General features: G+C 55.5%; 2 protein-coding genes across 4 annotated transcripts in view; one reads left to right on the top strand and one right to left on the bottom strand.

Moving 5' to 3' along the window:
- The first annotated feature begins 432 nt into the window (after positions 1-432).
- Positions 433-17,462, top strand: LOC121164066 (BRCA2 and CDKN1A interacting protein). Of its 3 annotated transcripts, none has more exons than XM_040991945.1 (7): positions 433-616; positions 3,938-4,012; positions 7,770-7,850; positions 11,688-11,777; positions 12,336-12,523; positions 14,124-14,298; positions 17,032-17,462. In XM_040991945.1, the coding sequence occupies exons 1-7, from the start codon at positions 458-460 to the stop codon at positions 17,197-17,199; spliced, it is 936 nt and encodes a 311-aa protein (XP_040847879.1). In that variant the 5' UTR covers positions 433-457; the 3' UTR covers positions 17,200-17,462. The 3 variants fall into 3 exon arrangements, with proteins under 3 accessions (XP_040847879.1, XP_040847880.1, XP_040847878.1); XM_040991944.1 differs by having other exon boundaries at positions 435-616; positions 17,029-17,462; XM_040991946.1 differs by lacking the exon at positions 3,938-4,012 and having other exon boundaries at positions 434-616; positions 17,029-17,462.
- The window catches only part of DHX32 (DEAH-box helicase 32 (putative)), a 44,141-nt gene continuing 39,899 nt past the window's right edge, over positions 17,262-21,503 (bottom strand). Inside the window, exons 9-12 of the mRNA XM_040991940.1 lie at positions 19,746-19,895; positions 19,269-19,456; positions 18,165-18,346; positions 17,262-17,740 (exon numbers count right to left, since the gene is read on the bottom strand). Coding sequence (XP_040847874.1) covers positions 17,578-17,740; positions 18,165-18,346; positions 19,269-19,456; positions 19,746-19,895 — 683 coding nt within the window. The 3' untranslated portion in view covers positions 17,262-17,577. The remainder of the gene's footprint in view (positions 17,741-18,164; positions 18,347-19,268; positions 19,457-19,745; positions 19,896-21,503) is intronic.

The raw sequence follows: 21,503 nt of genomic DNA, 5'->3' as shown, positions 1-21,503 counted from the left end.
CTCGCGGGGCTGAGGGCCACTGCCTGGAGGTCGGGGACTGGGGCCGCAGGGGCAAGAACACCGCGGTGCGAGGACCCGTAAGCGCGCGGGCCGCGCGGCGCCCCGAAAAGCCCAGCGCCGCAGACCGGGCTGGGAGCGGGCGCTCGCGCATGCGCCGCCTCCAGGACTCCGGAAGGAGACAGCGGGCTGCCCGGGTCGAACCACAGGTGAAGGGGAGAGATATGTTAGAAGGAGTGAGGGAGGACGGAGAGAGAGAAGTCCAGCATATTACTCCAAAATGCCAGCGGCTTTCAACGCTCGTGGATATGGAATTCGTCATGGCCACTGGGGTTCGTGTGGACTCTGCGCCGACATTTTGTCATCTCCCACCCCACTGGGCGGGATGGGTTAGTCCGGAAGGTCGGCTGCGGGAGAGATGCGCAGGCGCAGTGTGTGTCGGGGGGGCGGGGTGGCGAACATGGCGTCCAGGTCCAAGCGGCGAGCCGTCGGAAATGGGGTCCCGGGGGCCCCGGTCCAGCGCGACGAGGAAGAAGAGGAGGATGAAGTGGAGGAGGAGGAGGACGACGATGACGACAGTGACGAAGACGAGGAGGAAGACGACGAGGCCATTGGCCAGGTGAGGAGCACATGGCCTCCAGGTGCAGGTTGTCGCGTGGGGCGGTACGTTCCCTGTCCATGCGGGGTGTCAGGGCGGCTGCCGAGGCCGAGCTCGGTCCTGGAGCCGCTCCAGCTGCTCCACGCGGCCGCCCCCCGAGGCAGCCCGCACCGTGCCTCGGCCGCTTGCCTGGAATGCCGTGCTAGTCTGGGCTCGCAGAAGCCAGCGCTTCTTGCGTTAGCAGCCGTGACTCACTGATGGCCACGTGGGGAGAAGGGGGTGTGTGTGGTGGGACCTGGGCAGGTGTATGAGTGTGGAAGGAGAGGCTGGCCTGTGGCCGCCTGCGACGCCAGTGTCTCCTAGGGGTAGCAGGTGCAAGCCCAGCGTGGCGTAGCATGCTTAGGTCTGGGTGAAGCTCCTGGCTCCTGGCTTCTGCCTTGCCCAGCCGCCCTGGAAACTCGCTCTCCTGTGTCTGTGTAGCTCTCCCTCTTTCCAACTCTCCTTTGAACTGCACAGCAAATTGAGTCAAGCAGCTCGTGTGCAAGTCTTGGTAGCTCATAAAGAGAAAATATATTTGTGTGTATCGAAGACTTTCTCGGAAAGCATAACTCAACTTGTGGCTGCAGGGACCCAAGCCCCTGGGCCGTCCTCCACTCCCTTCCCAGGCACATCAGCCAGGAGCTGGATCCGAAGTGGAGTAGCCAGGACTTGAGGCAGTGGAGTGGGTTGGTCTATTAGCATACAACATCGACCCTTCTCATTGTAAATTTTACTGCCTGATATGTGTGACTTTAATATAAAGAGAGAGGTCGCCTAGCCACCCGTTCATCTGCCCAAACAGCCGGTGCTAAGCCAGGGCAGAGTCGGGAGCCAGGAACTCTGGGTTTTCCGCCTTGGGGGCAGGGACCCTCGCACTGGAGCCATTACCTACAATCTCCCAGGGGATGGACCTTAGCAGGAAGCTGGACTTGAACCCAGGCCCACTGCTGTGCCAGACACTCGCACTTGTTTGGCTGTGTTTCCCAGGACACACATGGGCTTCCCCTTTCCTCCTTTTCCGACGTGGTCACTTGTCCCCGGCTCACTTCCTTGGCGTAGCGTCCATGAGAATTGTCATGGGAATTGGGAATATGCCTCACGGATGATGAGTGGTCTAGAGGGAAGGGCCAGGGTGGGGCAGCTGGCCGAGCAGAAGCGCTGAGTGTTAGGGAATTCAGCAGAAAGCCGGAGCAGGGGAAGGCGTGTTCTGCTGGGCCCCGGCCTGCAGCTTGGGCTGCCGTGCTGCCTGGAATGCCTTGGAGAGTGGCCTCTGCGGGAAGGGCAGGCGCTGGGGGCTGCATCCGGCTGGCTGTCGGGGAGCCAGGGCTCCTGTGCCTCCTCTCTGCTTCATTCCTTTGTTGGTTCTTGTCTGTATTTCTCCTCTAGAGCGGGCAGTGACAGTGCTTTGCTCTGAAAGAGCACTGCACCCCGACAACCCAGGGAGGCCCACGTGCAGGGATGGGGTCTCGAGTCGGCTGATCCGTTGGGGGTCTCCTGCTGCCGGGGTAATCCATAGCAGAGTGGGAAAGAGGTCCTAGGCTGCTTTCCCAAGAAAAAAACACGCCACGAGAACATTAGTTGAAGTATTTTCATTTGTTTTTGAGGTTTATTTTTTCACTTGAAAATAGGCAGAAGTACAGAGAGAGGGAGAGAGAATCTTGTACCAGCTGGCTCACTCCACAGCCGACCAGGCCGGGCCATGTTGAAGCTAACAGGCGCAAGCCGCCCCAGATCTCCCACATGAGTGCAGGGCCCACGCAGCAGGGCTGCCCTGTGTGCTTTCTCAGGAACACCAGCAGGGAGCTGGATCAGCAGGGCACCCGGGACTCAGTGGGCACCCATATGGGCTGCCGGCATCAGAGGCGGAGGCTTAGCTCAGTGTGCCACATTGCCAGCCCCCGAAGAATATTTCGGAGGGATCTACTTAAGATGTGCATGACGCCAGCTTATTTAGTTTGGCCTGATCCCATTCTGAGTGTCCACTTGATCCTTGGATTTTTTTTTTTAGTATTTGTTTATTGGAAAGTCAGATATACAGAGAGGAAGATCTTCCGTCTGATGATTTACTCCCCAAGCAAGCGCAACGGCCGATGCTGTGCCAGTCTGATGCCAGGATCCAGGAACTTCTTCCTGGTCTCCCACATGGGTGCAGGGTCCCAAAGCTTTGGGCTGTCCTCGACTGCTTTCCCAGGCCACAAGCAGGGAGGTGGATGGGAAGTGGAGCTGCCGGAATTAGAACCGGCGCCCATATGGGATCCTGGCGAGTTCAAGGCGGGGACTTTTGCCGCTAGGCCACGCCGCTGGGCCCGATCCTTGGATTTTGCACGTGGTATGGCTGAGTGTGAACTGCTGAAGTCTGAGTCAGCCAAGCCCTGGGGAGTTGGCCAGCCCAGGGAGAGCTGCTACAGCGAGGCCCCTCTGGGTCTGCCTGCTGGCCGGGGTCCTGCAGCTCCGAGCCGGATCCTCACCGCGGACAGCCTGAGCTCAGGGTGTTCCTCGCCAGTTACGAGTTGGCGTTCTTGGCGGTGGGCGTGTGCAACTTGGAGAAGCACCTCAGGTTTTGTTTGGGACGCTGTGCTGTAGTTTATTTCATGGTGTTTTCCCTTAGATTTTCCTGCTTTGCAGAGCTTGTTGAGGGAGCCCAGCGTGGAACCTTCTAGCCCCACATGCTCACTGTAGCCCTCCTGCCTTTGGGCTGCCCTGGCCCTCTGCTGCTCCCTGTGCAGGAGCCTTCCTGACTCGGACCTGGTCGCCAGCTCAGGACAGTGGGAAGGCACCCTCCCTGTTCCTTTGCTTCATTGCACCTGCGAGTGTAGCTAATCTCACGTTCCTTCTGCGTCTTGTATCCCTTAGCCCCGTTTCCTGAGCAGACCCTGTGCTGTGTGCTGTGTGCGGTGGCACCACGCCGGTGGCTGTGTGTTTGCTGAGTGAGGGAACAGGAGCTCAGATCTTCTGGCCATGCCAGACTTGAGGCAATTCCAGAAGCTTCTGTAGCAGGTTCTTTCCCACCCTTTTATAGTCTGGCCAGTAGCTGCTCTTCAGGTTGTTCCTGGACCACACTTGCTTGCCATTTAAACAAGAGTCCTGCCCTGGCTGCGTCAGGCTCTGGGCGCTGGCAGGCCTGGCAGCGCGGGCCTGTTTGGAATCCCAGTCACAGGCAGTTCTTCAGGTCACTTCTCTGACTTCTGTAGATGAAATAGTAAAAGTCTGGAAGAACAAGCAGGAAAAAGAAGAGTTCAGAGTAGGAGGTAAAGCCTGAGGCGTCTTAACGCCCTGCCTGGTGATGTCCTCTGTGGTTCGCAGGAAGTGAGTGTTGACTTTGAAGCCTACTGCATCTCAGACATGGACTACGACGGGATTAAGAAGTTGCTGCATCAGGTACTGTCCGCGCACGTGCCTCTCTCCCTCAGGGCCGTCCAGGCCGTTCGGCGTGCCGGCCTGGCTCGTCTGCTCTCACTGGCCTCTGCTGCTGGCGCATTGCCTGGAAGGTGCTTTCCAGGCTGTCTCTTCTGTCTCTGCTTCCGCTCTGGAACCCTTCCTCTGGGGAATGTGGTTTTAATTTCGGTTTGAAAGTTGGATATTCAGAGAGGAGGACAGAGAGGAAGATCTTCTGTCTGTTGACTCACTCCATAAGTGGCCACAATGATTGGAACTGAGCCAATCCAATGCCAGGGGCCAGGAGCCTCTTCCGGGTCTCCCATGGGGACACACGGTCCCAAGGCTTTGGGCCGTCCTACTGCTTTCCCAGGGCACAAGCAGGGAGCTGGGAGGGAAGTATGTCAGCCGGGACAAGAACCAGTGCCCATATGGGATCCACCGTATGCAAGGCGAGGACTTTAACCACTAGACGGCTGTGCTGGGCCCTATTTTTCTTAAGGTTTATTTTTATTGGAAAGTCAGATACATAGAAAGGAGAGACAAAGAGACCCTCATCTGCTGATCTGCTTCCCAAGTGGCCACAATGGCCAGAGCTGAGCCAATCTGAAGCCAGGAGCCTCTTCCGGGTCTCCCATGTGGGTGCAGGGTCCCAGGGCTTTCCCAGGCCGCAAGCAGGGAGCTGGAAGGGAAGTAGGTCAGCTGGGACATGAACCAGCGCCCATGTGGGGTCCTGCCACGTGCAAGGAGAGGACCCTAGCCACCAGGTTTCTGTGCTGGGCTCTGGCGGGTGTATTCTTGTGGCCTGTGCTGATGGTGGAGCTGGTGTTTTCTCTGGTTCCCCTGCAGCTGCCTGCAGCCTGCCATTGCAGAGTCCATCCTGGCGCTCCCCTGCCTCTGCACCCGCTGTGCTTCCTCCGTGCCTGACCTCTGTCCCTCCTGTGTCCGGCTCCCTGCCCCCTCCTCCCTTCTCTCTCCCCCTTCTGTCCTTCCAGTGTCACTGCTAGGACCGTCTCTTTCCTGAAATATTGCTTTTTTTCCTTAATATATATTTTATTTTGATAATCTTACATAGTTGATTAGGGCACAAAGGGTCAAAGGTTACAGGAAAGTGGGTAAGACCATTATTTCCACACTAATACCTTTTTTTTTTTTTTTTTTATCTGGGGTCGGGGAGAAACAAAGGGAAAAGCCCCACCCAGCCTCCCACCCATCCCAGGTCCCCGGTGTGGGACATGCTCCGAGGGTCCTGCTCAAGCAGTTTTGATAGTTCAGTAGTTCTGAATTGCTGCCAGTCTTCTGTTCCAAGCACGGTGAAATCTATTCAGAATCCACTTGTGACATAGTCTCTTCATGGTTGGGGTTCTGAGATCAGCTGTTCAGTTGGAGGGATCCCCAAAGAAACCTCGTCTGATGTGATCCCAGACCTGATTCTTGTGTATGCTTGCCAGTACAGGGTCCAGCACCATCTGTCTCCCCAATCAGCTTATGCACATGCTGGTGGTTACAATTGCTATGTAAGTTCTGTTTCCAGCCCTGTCTTCCACACGAACCACTGGGTGTTGCAGTCCAGCCCGATCCTGCCCACTCCATACTTGACCCTCATGCAAATTAGTGGGAGCTGCAGCCTAGTTGGGGCGACTCACCCCCACCAGGCCTATCCCCTACCTTGGTTCCCATGCTTGCTTGTTCCACAGACTTGTTCTGTCTGTCCCACATCCCATTTAGCTCTCGTACATGTCAGCGGACATTAAAGCCCAGTTCAACCCAACCAACCCTATTATCCAGCCCACACACATACTGGTGGGTGCCGTTCTGTCTAGCCACCCCAGTCTCTATCCTGGTTTTCATGCTCCGATAGGAGTGGTAACCCAAGAGGGAAGTGCCCACTGTCTCCCTACTAGACCACTCCGACTCCCGGATATGCACTCTCCAGGTGGTTCTGGAGTTTAACTTGACAGAATTAGCCCCCAGTGCCAGCCTCTGCCAGTTGATGCTGTGGCAAAGCCCAACCCTCACCCACTCTTATTTATGCTTATACCAGTCAGCCCAACCTGGCTTTTCCCTGATCTAGCTCACATGAAGGCCACGGGTGTTATAGCCCTACCTGGTCTGGTCTGCCCCCATCCCAACACATACTCTGCAGTGGGAGTGGCTGTCCAGCAGGGGAGCCCACATTTCCCCTACCGGCTTTTTCCCCTCTCCCTGGTTCTCACATGTGCTGGTTGGGCAGTGCGGCCACATCTGGTATGGCTCACCTCACCTTGGCTTTCCCTAATGTGCAGTGGTATGTGTTGCAACCGAACCTGGCCTGACCCATACTCTGTTCTGGTGCTCAAATTCGCCAGCAGGTGATATGAGCGGGTTCAGCCTGGTCTGCCCCTGGCCTATGCCAAATGTATGCCGGTGGGTATCTTTCTCTGGCCTGGTCTGGGTTGCTCCTTATTGTGGTTCTTGCACTCACCTGCAGGGGCTATGTCCTGACAGAGGAGTTTCCTAAGCTCCTCCACCAGAACCTCTCCCTGTGCCAGATCTTGCGCATACTGGTGGGTCCATGAGCCAGCCCTACTTAGTCCACCTCCTATCCTGGCAGAAACAGTGGCCTTTCCTGACTGGCTTTCAGTCTGTTCTGAGTCTTACTGTTGGATATTTCAGTCCAGCTAAGGCTCGTCCATGCCCAGACACTGCTCACACATGGCTCAGAAGGGGCAGAGACCTAGCCTAGTCCATCCTACATCTTCCAAGGTCCTCCAGAGCACCAGATGGTGCTGGAGTCTAGCCCGGTTAGGTGCACCCAGCCCCAGTTCACACTTGTGCCAAGGGAGATTGTAGCCATATCCATACCAGAATGCAACCCCCCCCCCGGCCTCCGTACTCACCAGGGGCAACCCCAACCTAGCAAGGGTGCACTTTCACAGCTCCCCAACCAGGTCTATTTCCAGTCCTACAGTGGTTGCTCTGACCCAGTTGGCTTAGCCCCTCACCTGTCTCAGCCTTTACCTTGATGCTGTGGCCTAGTATCCCTGGCTCATGCAGACTAGTCAGTGTAAGAGCCTAGCTCAGCATGACCTGTGCTCCATGCTGATTTCTGTTCTTCCTTGTGAGTTAAGGTTTGCTCGGCCCTGCCCGGTCCACCCCCTTCCAGTTGCAGCTCGGCCCACCCCATATCCTGTTTTAGGATGCACTTTCTGGTGCTGCTGCCTTGACCTGCCTAGATTGTTGTTGGTTCCTTTACCTGTAAGTGATGGCAGGTTTCATGGTCACCCCTGGCTCAGCCCGTCACCATCCCAACGTGTGAGCTAAGCAGGGGCTTGTATTTCCACAGGGTTGGGCCCCCACTTCTCCCACAGAATCTACCCCCAGATCTGGTTCTCTCACGTGCTGGTTACTGTCTTGACTCTGCCAAGTGTGACCCGTCCCCTGTTCCACCACTCAGTCTGGTACTGGCACCTAGCCCTGCCAGACAGGCCCCCAGCCATAGCTTTCTTGTGGATTGGTGTGTGGCAGACAGTGATGGTCTACACTAGCAGCCCGTCTCAGGATTCCCATGTGGGCTGGTGAATCAGTCTGGCCCTAATAGACCTTATGGACTCTCCCGCCAAACCTCAACCTCCTGGTTTTCTTTGCCTCCTTGGCATTGCTGCTGAGTCATCTTGATCAACTCATTGAAATCCCTGATGTTTCTTGAAACAGGGAGTTACAAGTTTTATGGGAAGTCATGCTTTGATTCTGACGGAAAAGAATGTTTTTCTGCTTGCAGCTTTTCCTCAAGGCGCCTGTGAACACCGCAGAGCTGGCCAGTGTGCTGATTCAGCAGAATCACATTGGCAGCGTCATCAAGGTAAGCCGACACGCGAGTGGATTCTGGTCACCTTGGCGTCCTGTCCTGTTGAGCTGCAGGTGGAAGGAGTGTGGCCGGGGCTGGGTGGGAAGGCCGCAGGCAGCGAGAGATGGGTGTGAGAGGAAGAGGGCGTGGCTGCTCTGTCTTGGAGTAGCAGCTGAGGTGAGGCAGGCCACAGGGATGTGGGTGTGTGCGTTCTGAGTTTGAGCTGGAGATGGGAGTTTTCAGCAAGGAGGTGAGTGGGAGGGCCCAGGGTGGGCAAGGGGCAGGCACGTGGTAACAGCAGTAGAATTGGATGAGCCAAATAGTGAGAGCTGTGCGGAAGGATGGCCGGCATGACGGGGAGGGGAAGGGAACAGGTACTGGCTCATAAAGGAGAGGAGAGCGTTCCCGGGAGGTGTCGCTGTCAGGGTTGGAGTCCCGGCTTTGCTGCTCTCGGGGGCCTGTCCAGTTGCTGCCTACCACACTGCCCACAGCTCAGTGTCGGGCAGAGTGTGGGCACAGTGCGGAGGCCCGGTGTGCTCCAGTTCTGGAGCTGGAGGATTCTTTCTGGAACGACTGATGTGATTAGCAGGTTGTGCTGGCTGTTCTGGAAGGTTCTCTGGGACTCTGAGCCTAGGTTCCTCTCCTCAGGGGCCCCTCTGCCTTGAGGGGGGAGGGCCCAAGGGCAAGCCACCTAAAAGGACGAAGCGGAAGTGTTTGGGTTGGGGTACAGTCACTTCACTTGATGAGCAAACGGTTCTGTAGGACCACCAGACGGGAGGAGTGTCCGGGTTACCTTGCCGGAGAGAATGAGGGACAGGATGCCCGTCAGTGGCAGATACAGTCTCCCAGCACCTGGCATCTTCCCGTTTCTGCCCGTGATGCCAGCACCTGGCTAACACGGTGGGTGTGTGGAGCGGTGAGTGGCCACGTGCTGAGAGCAGTGTCTGGCCCATGGTCAGTGTGTGTGGCTGTCACTGTGGGTTGGATGCCTTTTTCTCATTCCTGCACCTGCTCTGTAGCCTGTTCGGGGCAAAAAAACAAAGAAAGCTCTTGTCAGTCTGGTGCTGCATGCTTCCCACCTTGAGCGGTCTCCCTGTCTTCAAAGCCAGAGTTCTTGAATTGTCTTCTCCGTGGCTCCCGCCTCCTCTCTCTGGCTTTTATACACTAAAATTCTGCCCCCAAATAATAGAGGCATCACTTCTTTGTGACTAAGTGGCTGCTTCCCCGGCCTCTGCCAGCGGGCCAGTGGCAGCGCACGTGAAGGGAATCAGAATAAGTGCTGTGACTGGTTCCTGAAGCAGGTGCTTGTCCTCAGAGTTAATCCCCTGGCAGGGAATCGGCCTTACAGCCCTGTAGTTCTAACTAGGGCTTCTCTGGCACCCAGGGACACTGGACCTTCCGTTTCTAGGGTGGGGGTATCCCCTTAGGATTGAGGGGCTTCGGACTCCCCATGGAAGGCAGTCCTAGGGTCACAGGACAGGGGAACCAGCCAGCTGGTGAGGCAGAGGAGAGGGGCGTCAGCAGGTCTGTCTGGCTGTGCTGAAGTGCCCAGTCCTAGGCATTGAAAGTACTGAATGAAGGGGCTTCGGAGAGGGAAGTGACGGGGTGGGGTGGAGTGGGATGGGAGTTACTTTCATAGGGCGGGGTGCTTGGTGCTGGTGACCTATGAATGCCCCAAGGAAGGGCAGAGCGTGTGTGGTTCTGCCCACATGAGTGACAGGAGCCCTCAGGGCACGCTTCAGTGGGTGTCTTCTTACTGTAGTTAATCTCCTGGGAGCCAGTGACGGGTTTTAGGATTTCAGGACTCGCACTGAGGGGCCCCTTTCCTTCCCTTGGAACAGGAAGGTTATACGATCTAAAAAACCAGGCTCGGCAGGCATGTGTGGCCTTCTGCCTTTTATTATTTTCTTTTCTTATTTGCAACAAAAATTTTCCACCTGCTGGTTAGCTCCCCAGATGCCAGGGGTGGTCCAGGAGCACAGTGCTGGTCTCCCCTGTAGGGGGCAGCGCCCGAGGACCGGAGCCTCGTCTGCCTCCTTGCTAGGGTGCGCGTCCGCAGACAGCTCAGTCGGAAGCCGAGTTGGGACTTAGACCCGGCAGTCCACAGTGGCATGCTGGTGTCCCAAGTGGTGTCTGAGTTGCCACACCACGCATGCCCCTTTGTTAGGTTGAAAACCTGGTATTTCCTCCTTAATGGCATCATCAGCCCGGGCCCCCGCCCTGCTCAGGTGAACAGAGGTCCCGTTTCTCTGGTCTGCTTTAACTTCCTGTTGCATGCAGAGGCTCATAGCCACGTTGCCCTCTGACCTGCATTTCTGGGGATGCCTTGAAGCTAAGAATGTCTAGACCACAGCAGTGGAACTGCTGATGGTGAGGCTGTTGGGAAAGGAGGTTCAAGGACACGTGGGGCACTCGCTGATCTCGGTTGAGAAGACACTCCCAGTGCACCAGGCACCCTCTGTGTGCTGTGTGAAGCGGCTCAGTGAGCCCTCCACGGGAAGGCCTCTGGTGCGTGATGCAGGCATCTTCTGTTCTTTTATAAAACATTTATTTATTTGAAAGGCAGATGTACAAAGAAAGGAGACAGAAAAAGATAAGTTCCATCAGCTGGCTCACTGCGTAGTTGGCTTCTGTGCCTGGGCGAGTGTGTCCACATCTGCCACATCGACGGCCAGGCCCAAGGACCTTGGCTAGTAGTGAGCAGGATTGCAAGTGAAGCAGCCAGGGCTCGAACTAGTGTCCGGATGGGTGTTGGGCCACAATTCCAGCCTCAGCTTAGCATCTTAATCACTCTTTCCACAACCCTCCCCCAGCCTTTAAAAAATTCATTTGAGACAGAAGACAGCTCCTGTCCGCTGGTTCACTCCCCAAATGCCTGCATTATTGGGTCTGGGACGACCAAGGCCAGGACCTGGGAATTCACTCCATGTAGACATGGATGACAGAAACCTGACTAGTTGAACCAATCCCCGCTGCCTTGCAGGGTGTGTGTTGACAGGAAGCTAGAATCTGAACCAGGCACTCCCTCCAGCACGTGGGGCGTAGTCCATGCCGTACCTTAACCACTGTCGTGCCCACCCCGAGCCCTGGCTTAATTCATCACTTCCTGGTTTTGCCTTCCTGTTGTCTTCCTGCCTGCCAGTGTGGTAGGTGTATGCGTGGTCAGGGTCACCAGCAGTCCAGCTGGCAGGTGCTCTGGCAGCAAGGCCTTAGGAGCGACTGCCTGCTTCCCTTTCCCTTCCCTTTCCTTGGCAGAGTTACTAAGAGGGAGAGGTAGAGTCCACGCTCGGATTCACCTCCTAATGGCCTGCCAGGGTTAGATAAGGTCAGAAGCCTGGAGTCCATCAAAGGCCCGAGTTTTTTGGGCCATTTTCCACTGCTTTTCCAGGCACCCGTGCTAGCAGCAAGCAGGATGGGAAGGGAGGCCGGCTCCACAGGTAGAGGCTTAACTTGCTGGGCCGTGAATCTGGCTCTGCGGGACGGTTTTGTGGCCAGCGGAAAAGCAAACACAGGTTGGCTCAGCAAATTCACTTAGAAAACAAATCTCAGTGCCTTATTTTGTGAAGTTTTCTTTAGTCATGTGAAACAGTTTGGCAAGGGGAAGTGGCTGAAGAGTCGAGTCTAGAGACAGAGAAGGGAGATTGCCCAGGGCGTACAAGGCAGCGCTGGAGGGAGGACGGGTGAGGAAGGTCCCGGAGTATTGAGGATCTGACAGCTAGGACAGCAGGAAAACGGCATCTTGCCTTTGAAAAGTGAGGAAATAAATGTTGCCTAGATTCCAAGACATTGTATATCATACTCTTTCTGAATTTAAAATTGAAATATAAAATGTAAATATTTTTTGTCAAATAGCAAACAGACGTTTCAGAAGACAGTGATGACGATATGGATGAAGATGAAATTTTTGGCTTCATAAGCCTTTTGAATTTGACGGAAAGAAAGGTCAGTTTCACCGTGGTATTGGAGTGGTTCCTACCTGGGCCAAAGCTGCGTTTATTTCCTGCATGATGAAAGTTGTGTCCGTGTCATACAGGGGTAATTATGAGGATATGTCCTCTTAGATCTCACGGTCCACTGTGGGGAGTGATGTGTCCCCAGCTGCTGTCAGCCACCACCTGCCAGGCTCGTGGTGGGCAGGGAGCTGCAGGTGCTGTGTGAGCCCCTCGGCTGCGGCCGCCACTGGCACGGCTCTTTCGGCTCACTGAGGATTCCTAATACAAAGTAAAGCAGCGTGCCCTCCCCAGTCAGAAGCAGGCTGCTTGAATCTGCTTGAATCTGCTTCCGTCTGTGTGGGATGGGCTAGAACTGCTGTTGCACTGCTCTGTTAATTGAAACCCTCTCTTAAGCACGGACCGGGGTGCTAACCAACCAGTGGTTACTGTGGGAAACACTCATCACCGAAGACAAACAGGAGCCTGAGGCGGGTCGGCGGGTCTGCAGGTGCAAGCTGTCCTGGGGGTGCGGCCTGTGATCACAGCAGGCCTTCTCTCTGCTTTCCAGGGTACCCCCTGTGCCGAGCAAATCAAAGAGCTGGTTCTAAGCCTCTGTGAAAAGAACTGTGACAAGAGTGTGGCCACCCAGCTGGCTGAGCTGCTCAAGGACCCCAGCAAGCCCGTGGGCCTTCTGCTCAGCGAGAGGTTCATTAACGTGCCCCCCCAGATCGCCTTGCCCATGCACCAGCAGTTACAGTAAGACTTTGGAAATGCCTCGGCCCGACGTCCCCCGTGCCCCGAGTCCTGCCCTTGGCTGAGGTTGACTGGGGAGTAGAGGAGGTCACCTGGGAACTGCACACATCATAACATCCAGCTTTTTGAAGAGTTTCAATTTTTTGGTGAAGATAAATGGTATTAAAATAGATAAATTTCTTTTTCAAAAGTTTTACTTCCATTTTATTTGAAAGTGAGGCAACAGAGACGTTCCTGGAGCTCAGCCTGGCTCCCTGGTGCGGGCAGGGACCCAGGAACTGGAGTGGTGCAGTGGCAGGAAGCTGGGTCACCAGTGGATGCGCCACCCGACTGACATTTGGCCTTTATAGGTTTTTGTGTAACAAATGACAACAGTTACAAAAATAGTAAGATTCCCAAATTCCATTTATAAATTTTAATGAAGCCATAGTCTTTTATTTTTTAAGGTTTATTATTGGTAAGTCAGATATACAAAGAGGAGGAGAGACTGAGATAAAGATCTTCCATCCACTGATTCACTCCTCAAGTGGCTGCAATGGACAGAGCTGAACCTGTCCGAAGCCAGGAGCCCAGAGCCTCTTTGGGATCTCCCACAAGGGTGCAGGGTCCCAAGGCTTTGGGCCGTCCTCGACTGCTTTCCCAGGCCACGAGCAGGGAGCTGGATGGGAAACAGCTGCTGGGATATGAACTGGCGCCCATGTGGGATCCCGGTACATGCAAGGCGAGGGCTTCAGCATTTAGGCTACTGTACCTGGCTCAAAACCATAGTCTTGATACTGTGCTTCTGGTTTTGGGGATGGTTGTTAATACAGAAGCTGTAAGTTTCCAAAGTATTTTCAAGAAGAACTGTGAAATCCAGCAAAGGGAGGCACGCACTCAGCCCCGGCTGCGCAGTCTTCTTTCTTTGAGTTCCTGGCACCTGAGTGTGCTTCCCTTTGGACAGTGGGCCGTGGGAGCACACTCTGGAATCGTGGGCTTGCCCCTTGTCCTGTGCTCACGGCTCCTGCTCTCCCTCCTGCCCTCTGTGCCATTAGCTCCCGTTCCCCCTCGTTTTGCTTTCCTGCGTAACTACAGCACACCTTGGTCTCACAGTGGGCTGCTCTCTCCCAGTCCCTCATGGATCCTCGTGTGTTCTGTTGAGCAGCCGTGCAGGGCTCTGGCCCTGTCCGATGGAAAGCAGGAAGCTGTCCTTGCCCGTGCATGGACTGTGGTGGACTCAGGGCGTTTCTGTGCAGCTTCTCCGCTAGGTCACAAAGTAGTCCTGGATCCATCGTCACCAGTGACTCGTTTCCTGCTGCCAAACCTGGCTGTGGCTATGCACCTTTGTAGGTCAGTTAATGTCCACTGCTTTAAAAATTCAGATTCTTACACATTTTACCTCTTGCATAGGCAGAGTGGTGACCCCTCAATGTGACGCCCTCTGTGGCCCGAAGTCCAACAAACACCAGTGCTTCACACATGTCCAGGCTGCTGGCCCACTTGGCGGGCCCGGTCACCAGAGCCACCTGAGCTGCCCCCTCGTTTCCCTGGGCATGCTGAGGGCTCTGGGGTGTGGCTTGTGCAGCCCCCCTAACTCAGCCAAGGAGTGTTCTGTGTCTTGCAGGAAGGAACTCGCAGAGGCGCACAAGGCCAAGAAGCCATGTGGGAAGTGCAGCTTCTACCTGCTGATTAGTAAGACTTTTGTGGAAACAGGACAAAGCGATTCCAAAAAGAAACGGAGCAACCAAAACAAAGAGGAGTTAATGTTTGCAAATGCAGAGGAAGAATTTTTCTACGAGGTAAGACTGCACTGTTTGACCTGTTTGAGATTTAAAGAATTTCCTCAGCTCATCAAGACTTGTTCTCCCACTTGATCTCAGTCCTCCAAGTGCAGCTCTTCTGTTTTCTTTTGTCTCTGGTGCCTGGCAGCTAACCCGGTGCCTGGCAGCTAACCTGGTGCCTGGCAGCTAACCCAGTGCCTGGCAGCTAACCCAGTGCCTGGCATACAGCCTCACGAGGCCGCAGGGGGAGAAGGCGGCGGTGACTGCTCAGAACAGGGCGGGCAGGCTGTGCTCACTGCGCTTGGCGGTGGACGTCAGCCCCTCTGTAGTGTAGCCGCGGGGTGTGAGTTCACGCAGCCCGTCAGTGTGCGTGCAGGCCTGCTGGTGGGCTGGTTCCTGCATACCTCCCGTGTCGTGTACCGAGACACATGGCTAAATGCTGGGGCTCCTCTCAGGTATCCCTGAATGGGATGCTAGTACATCCTGCTGAGACTTCCGCTGGAGACGGAGGCCCTAGAGCCTCACTCTGTCCTTGTGTCCCGGGAAGTCACTGGTGGAGATGAATAAGCGCATGTGTGTCAGCACCTCCAGGAGCCCAGGTCATGCCTATGGAGCATGTGTGCATGCCTGTGGAGTGTGTGTGCGTGCCTGTGGAGTGTGTGTGCGTGCCTGTGGAGTGTGTGTGCGTGCCTGTGGAGCATGTGTGCCTGTCTGTGGAGTGTGTGTGCCTGTCTGTGGAGTGTGTGTGCGTGCCTATGGAGCGTGTGTGCGTGCCTGTGGAGTGTGTGTGCGTGCCTGTGGAGTGTGTGTGCCTGTCTGTGGAGCGTGTGTGCGTGCCTGTGGAGTGTGTGTGTGTGCCTGTGGAGCGTGTGTGCGTGTCTGTGAAGCGTGTGTGCGTGCCTGTGGAGTGTGTGTGCCTGTGGAGTGTGTGTGCCTGTGGAGTGTGTGTGCCTGTCTGTGGAGTGTGTGTGCCTGTCTGTGGAGCGTGTGTGCGTGCCTGTGGAGCGTGTGTGCGTGCCTGTGGAGTGTGTGTGCCTGTGGAGTGTGTGTGCCTGTGGAGTGTGTGTGCCTGTCTGTGGAGTGTGTGTGCCTGTCTGTGGAGCGTGTGTGTGTGCCTGTGGAGCGTGTGTGCGTGCCTGTGGAGTGTGTGTGTGTGCCTGTGGAGCGTGTGTGCGTGTCTGTGGAGCGTGTGTGCGTGCCTGTGGAGTGTGTGTGCGTGCCTGTGGAGCGTGTGTGCGTGCCTGTGGAGTGTGTGTGCCTGTGGAGTGTGTGTGCGTGCCTGTGGAGCGTGTGTGCGTGCCTGTGGAGTGTGTGTGCGTGTCTGTGGAGTGTGTGTGCCTGTCTGTGGAGTGTGTGTGCCTGTCTGTGGAGTGTGTGTGCCTGTCTGTGGAGCGTGTGTGCGTGTCTGTGGAGTGTGTGTGCCTGTCTGTGGAGTGTGTGTGCGTGCCTGTGGAGCGTGTGTGCGTGCCTGTGGAGTGTGTGTGCGTGCCTGTGGAGTGTGTGTGCGTGCCTGTGGAGCGTGTGTGCGTGCCTGTGGAGCGTGTGTGCGTGCCTGTGGAGTGTGTGTGCCTGTCTGTGGAGTGTGCGTGCCTGTGGAGTGTGTGTGCGTGCCTTTGGAGCGTGTTTGCGTGCCTGTGGAGCGTGTGTGCGTGCCTGTGGAGCGTGTGTGCGTGTCTGTGGAGCGTGTGTGCGTGCCTGTGGAGCGTGTTTGCGTGCCTGTGGAGCATGTGTGCCTGTCTGTGGAGTGTGTGTGCCTGTGGAGCGTGTGTGCGTGCCTGTGGAGCGTGTGTGCGTGCCTGTGGAGTGTGTGTGCCTGTCTGTGGAGTGTGTGTGCCTGTCTGTGGAGTGTGCGTGCCTGTGGAGTGTGTGTGCCTGTCTGTGGAGCGTGTGTGCGTGCCTGTGGAGCGTGTGTGCCTGTCTGTGGAGCATGTGTGCGTGCCTGTGGAGCGTGTGTGCGTGCCTGTGGAGTGTGTGTGCCTGTCTGTGGAGTGTGTGTGCGTGCCTGTGGAGTGTGTGTGCCTGTCTGTGGAGCGTGTGTGCGTGCCTGTCTGTGGAGTGTGCGTGTCTGTGGAGTGTGTGTGCGTGCCTGTGGAGTGTGTGTGCCTGTCTGTGGAGTGTGTGTGCGTGCCTGTGGAGTGTGCATGCCTGTGGAGTGTGTGTGCCTGTCTGTGGAGTGTGTGTGCGTGCCTGTGGAGTGTGCGTGCCTATGGAGTGTGTGTGCGTGCCTGTGGAGTGTGTGTGCCTGTCTGTGGAGTGTGTGTGCGTGCCTGTGGAGTGTGTGTGCCTGTGGAGTGTGTGTGCGTGCCTGTGGAGTGTGTGTGCCTGTCTGTGGAGCGTGTGTGCATGCCTGTGGAGTGTGTGTGCGTGCCTGTGGAGTGTGTGTGCCTGTGGAGTGTGTGTGCCTGTCTGTGGAGTGTGTGTGTGTGCCTGTGGAGTGTGTGTGCGTGCCTGTGGAGCGTGTGTGCAAGGAAAAGCTGGGAGAGTGACACAGCAGCACTGCGAGGCTGTATCTTATTGTTAATGGTCGGTTAGTCTTAGCATCTCCTGTCTGTCATGTGACCCTGTGGGATGCCAGCAGGGAGGTGGCAGTAGTGGCACCTAGCTGCTCCAGCCCCTGTGGGGTCCCATCTACGAGTGGCCTGTGTGCCTGAGTGACCCATTTAGGGTTGCTTCCTTTGCTGTCAGTCTTCCCATGCTAACACAGTGCTGTGGTGAGGCTGTCTGACCCCGGTGATCTGTTTGGTTCAGAAGGCGATCATCAAGTTCAGCTACTCCGTGCAGGAGGACAGCGACACCTGTCTGGGAGGCCGGTGGTCTTTCGATGATGTTCCCATGAAGCCCCTGAGGACGGTGATGGTGATTCCAGCGGACAAGATGAATGAGATCATGGACAAGCTGAAAGAACACTTGTCTGTCTAGCCCATCTGCATGGGCCGGGTTGAGCTCGTCCTTGTAAAAATGATCAGAAAAGCCAGTGGAAGTTTACTGAAAAGCTCATGACTTTATTTAAAGTCCTCTACAAATGTAGGGTTCTACTCCATGTGTCTGTGACACATTTACAAAATATGCTTTTTTAAAATTTCAGACAGATTGTGGATGGGTGATTAAAAACTTCCAATAAGAAGAAAAGCATGGGATAGTAATTTTAAAGAACTCAATAAAACTCCTCTTTTTTATTTTAATATAGCAAGCCTTACTTCCTCCAGACCGTCCTGCAGGGTGGGACTCGGATGAGTGCAGGTCACTGGTGTGCCAGCTGTGGGCAGGGCTCTGCGGCGCTCCTGCACCTGCTGGCAGTCACTGGATGGCACATCTCTGTTCGGCAGCCTCAGGGCCCTTCTCCCCTTCGCTCTTCATGGCTGGCACTGGGGACAGGGCATCTGTGACCTGCTGCAAGATGTCCTTACTCTCACTGGGAGGCAGGTTACTGAAGTAGTACTGTGGTGCCAGCTGCATAAATCTGTTAAAATCAAACAGGCGGTTGGGGGTGTAGAACAGCACACACAGCGGCCCTGCCCAGTGCCTGGAGGACCTGCATGGAGAACTGCTTCCTGCTGGCCGTGCGGCCGCACTGCCTCCCCTGCTGTTGGGCTGCTGTCCCTGGGGGCGGGTGGAAAGGCGTCCTGCCCACGGAGCCCTGCTTCTCCCTCACACCCCTGGCCTTGCCCCACCCGTGCAGCTCCACTCTGGTCCTCCAGGTCAGTGCGGTGTTGTTAGGCACACTGTCCTCTGCTGTGTAATCTCAGGGGAAGATGTTTCTCAGCTATCATCTTAGAATCTAGCCCACAGTGGGAACATTTATGTATAAACTTTACAAATGAAGTGGAGTAAACTCCACATTTGTATTAACCCTATCCAGCCCACTGCTCGTTGCCCGGACTCACAGCTGCGGGGAGATCTCGGAGGCGACGCGGATGTAGTTGTTCTCGGCTATGCTGAACTTGTGAAACAGGACCCACTCGGGCATCTGCTTCGTGATGGAGTAGCCGGACAGGGGGTGCAGCTGAGCCACCTGCTTGTGTGTGAGCATCAAGTAGTTCCCTGAGCCGTCAACGTCCCGGGCGATCTGAAAGGCAAAAGCCATGTGGAGATAAAATAAATGTTGGGAAAACGCCTCAAGCTGTAATACAGAATAGCTTCCTGTGTTCAGATGGAGAATGTAAGCTACAAACGCTCGAGGCAGTGCTCGGCCAGTGCGGCCGGAGGCTCATGTCTTAGCCTTGAGTCTTAGCGTGGCACCTGCCGGTTGGTGGGTCGTGAGTGCTTCACCCTGATGGGCAGCTCGATCCACCCTCACAGTCTGCTTTAGGCACTTTACGTCTCCCCGACACCTGAGGACACCTGTGACAAAATGTCCTCCACTAAGGGAAGACTTGGGGTTCATGGGAACCACCACAGTGCTACTACTGCGACGCAGAGAGCACCTGTGCTTCGGGACGCCCGTTCATTAGCGCTCACGATGGAGAAGAACCGAGGGGCTTCATTCTCGGGCCTTCACGTCACCCACTAAACGGCTCACCTGCAGACAGGTGAGGCGAGGGGCTGGTGATGTGCAGTGAGAAAGTGAATGTTCTGCTTGGCCCTCGCTCCTTTCATGAAGCAGTGAGACACCAAGTCCTTGGCAACATGGATTTCCGTTTTACTTGGGCGATGTAAGCACTGTTCTGCAGGACAGCACAGATTTGGACAGCACCTGCACTGAGCCCAGCACACGGCTTCGTCTCAGTGACGAGCTTCGCTGCTCGTGGGCAGCCCCGTGACCAGTTCACCGAGCGGGCTGCGCCCACTGGCTGCTGGATGAGGCGGTGGCCGAGGAAGGGTCCTGTGTGGCTCGCCTCCATCTGGCCATGCTGATCATGTCGCTGCTCAGACTCAACCTGCTCTGCTTCTGGCGGTGTCTGACGGAATCGTTGGCCTGAGTTGAACTGACCTGACACTTTTTCTTTTCGTATTGCTAGCCAGAGGTCCTGGCTACACAAGGCTCTCACCTGCATGAAGTAGCCCGACAGCAGCGCTTTCTTGATGTTCAGGCTGTTCTCCACGGAGCCGAAAGCAGGCTCTGCGTAGGGCAGCTCGATGCGCCTGATGATCTCCAGGAGCTCGGTCCGGATGACGTCCGCCATTCTCAGAGCAGCACAGTTGAGGAAGCGATCATGACACCACTTCTCCACGCAGTCTGAGGGGAAGAATCGGCTCTGCTCAGAGACGGGGTTACAGTGGGGGGCGGAAGGCGGGAGGGAGGCAGGACAGGCATGTGCGGTGGCTGCGGGAGATGGGGCTCGGCCGTGCCGACGCTGGCTGGGGAGGTCTGTGAGCCCAGCTGACTGGGGACGGCGGAGAGCAAGACTGCAGCAAGGGGCCCCTGGAGCTGGCATCGGGCGAGCAGCAGCTCAGAAGCACTCGGCCTCATGTGCGCACTAGGGGGAGCCGAGCAGAGAGCCCGGGCGACCCAGGCATCTACTCACGGTCACTGGCAGAGTAGAGGGCCGTGTCCTGGAAGGCCTTGTAGATGTTGATGAGGGTGAAGTGATCTCCTTCAGGATGTAAAAACGTCCTCCAGCACATCAGGGCGGCCTCCTCCGCTCCGTGGGGCACGTGCAAGAAGCAGTTCGGGGCTTTAAAAGGAAAGGTCACGTGATCAGCAGTGATGGAGACACGCACGCCCGGGAGGGGTGCTGCTGTCCAGATAAACCATTATTCCTGTTTCCTGGGACATCAGGTAAGCCTACAGAACACGTCCTCATTGTCCCCCTTTCCAAGGTTTGCCCAGGAAAGCCCTAGTTGCATGTAAGCTGGAGCAGGGAGGCCCTGGGGTGCCAGCGGCCCAGACTCGGGGAGCGTCAGGACAGTGTGGTCTGTGCTGCAGTGGAAGAGGAAATGAAAGCCTGGATGAATGAAGCCATGAGAAATAATAATAATAAAGACCATGTCATTATTTGGACCAAAACCCTGTATCCACACTTTATTTTGGTTTGCATGGATTTCTCCAGTAAAAGCAAACTTGGTAAGTTTTTGCAAATCTTATTAAGAAACTCACTGGAGTGGGGGACCGATATCATGGTGCAAGAAGCTGAGCTGCCTGCGATGCTGGCATCTTTTGTCAGAGTTCTGGGTAATGTGTCAGCTAGTCCACTTCTGGTCTAGCTTCCTGCTAATGTGCCTGGGAGGGCAGTGGAGGGTGGCCCAAGGGACTGGGCCCTGCTGCCCACGTGGGAGCTCCAGATGAGCTCCATGTTTCTGGCTGTCTCCTCCCTCTCTCTCTCTCCCCAAGTTCTCTCTCCACCTGCAACTCTGCATTTTTTTTAGATATATTTATTTAAAAATTTTTTTTTTAAGATTTATTTTTATTATTTTTTTATTGGAAAGTCAGATATACAGAGAGGAGGAGAGACAGAGAGGAAGATCCTCTGTCAGATGATTCACTCCCTAAGTGAGCGCAATGGCCAATGCTATGCTGATCTGAAGTCAGGATCCAGGAGCTTCTTCTGGGTTTCCCATGCAGGTGCAGGAGCCCAAGGCTTTGGGCCGTCCTTGACTGCTTTCCCAGGCCACAAGCAGGGAGCTGGATGGGAAGCAGGGCTGCCGGGATTAGAACCAGCGCCCATATGGGATCCTGGCGGGTTCAAGGTGAGGACTTTAGCTGCTAGGCCACTGCGCCAGGCCCGATATATTTATTTTTATTGCAAAGTCACTTAGAGAGAGGAGGAGAGGAGGAGAGACAGAGAGGAAGATCTTCTATTCATTGATCCACTCCCCAAGTGGCCGCATGGATCGGAACTGAGCCCAGAGCCTCTTTTGGGTCTCCCATGTGGGTGCAGGATCCTAAGGCTTTGGGCCGTTGTTGACTGCTTTCCCAGGCCACAAGCAGGCAGCTGGATGGGAAGCAGGGCCAACAGGATTAGAACCAGGGCCCACATGGGATCTTGTGTTCAAGGTGCAAGGACTTTAGCTGCTAGGCCACCACAAGCCTATTTTTTTTCCCATTTAAGATCATTCTTGGGGTTGACACTGTGGCACAGCAAGTTAAACTGCTGCTGTGCCCCGCCTTGCTATCTTGGGGCGGGGGTAAGCCGGTCGATGGAAGATCTGCCTCTGTAACTCTGCCTATTAAATCAAATTTTTATACAAGATTTTTTTTGAAAACTTTACTTTCATTTGGATAGGAGAGCCAAAAGATCTTGCATCCTCTGGTTTACTTCCTAGGTGGCCGAGTCTGGAGCCAG

This window comes from Ochotona curzoniae, unplaced genomic scaffold (genome assembly GCF_017591425.1).
Source record: "Ochotona curzoniae isolate NIBS_2020 unplaced genomic scaffold, NIBS_Ocur_1.0 contig_66, whole genome shotgun sequence".
NCBI classification, from domain to species: Eukaryota; Metazoa; Chordata; class Mammalia; order Lagomorpha; family Ochotonidae; genus Ochotona; species Ochotona curzoniae.
Note: the sequence above shows the minus strand (reverse complement) of the source record. Positions and strands in the feature narration are given on the sequence as shown.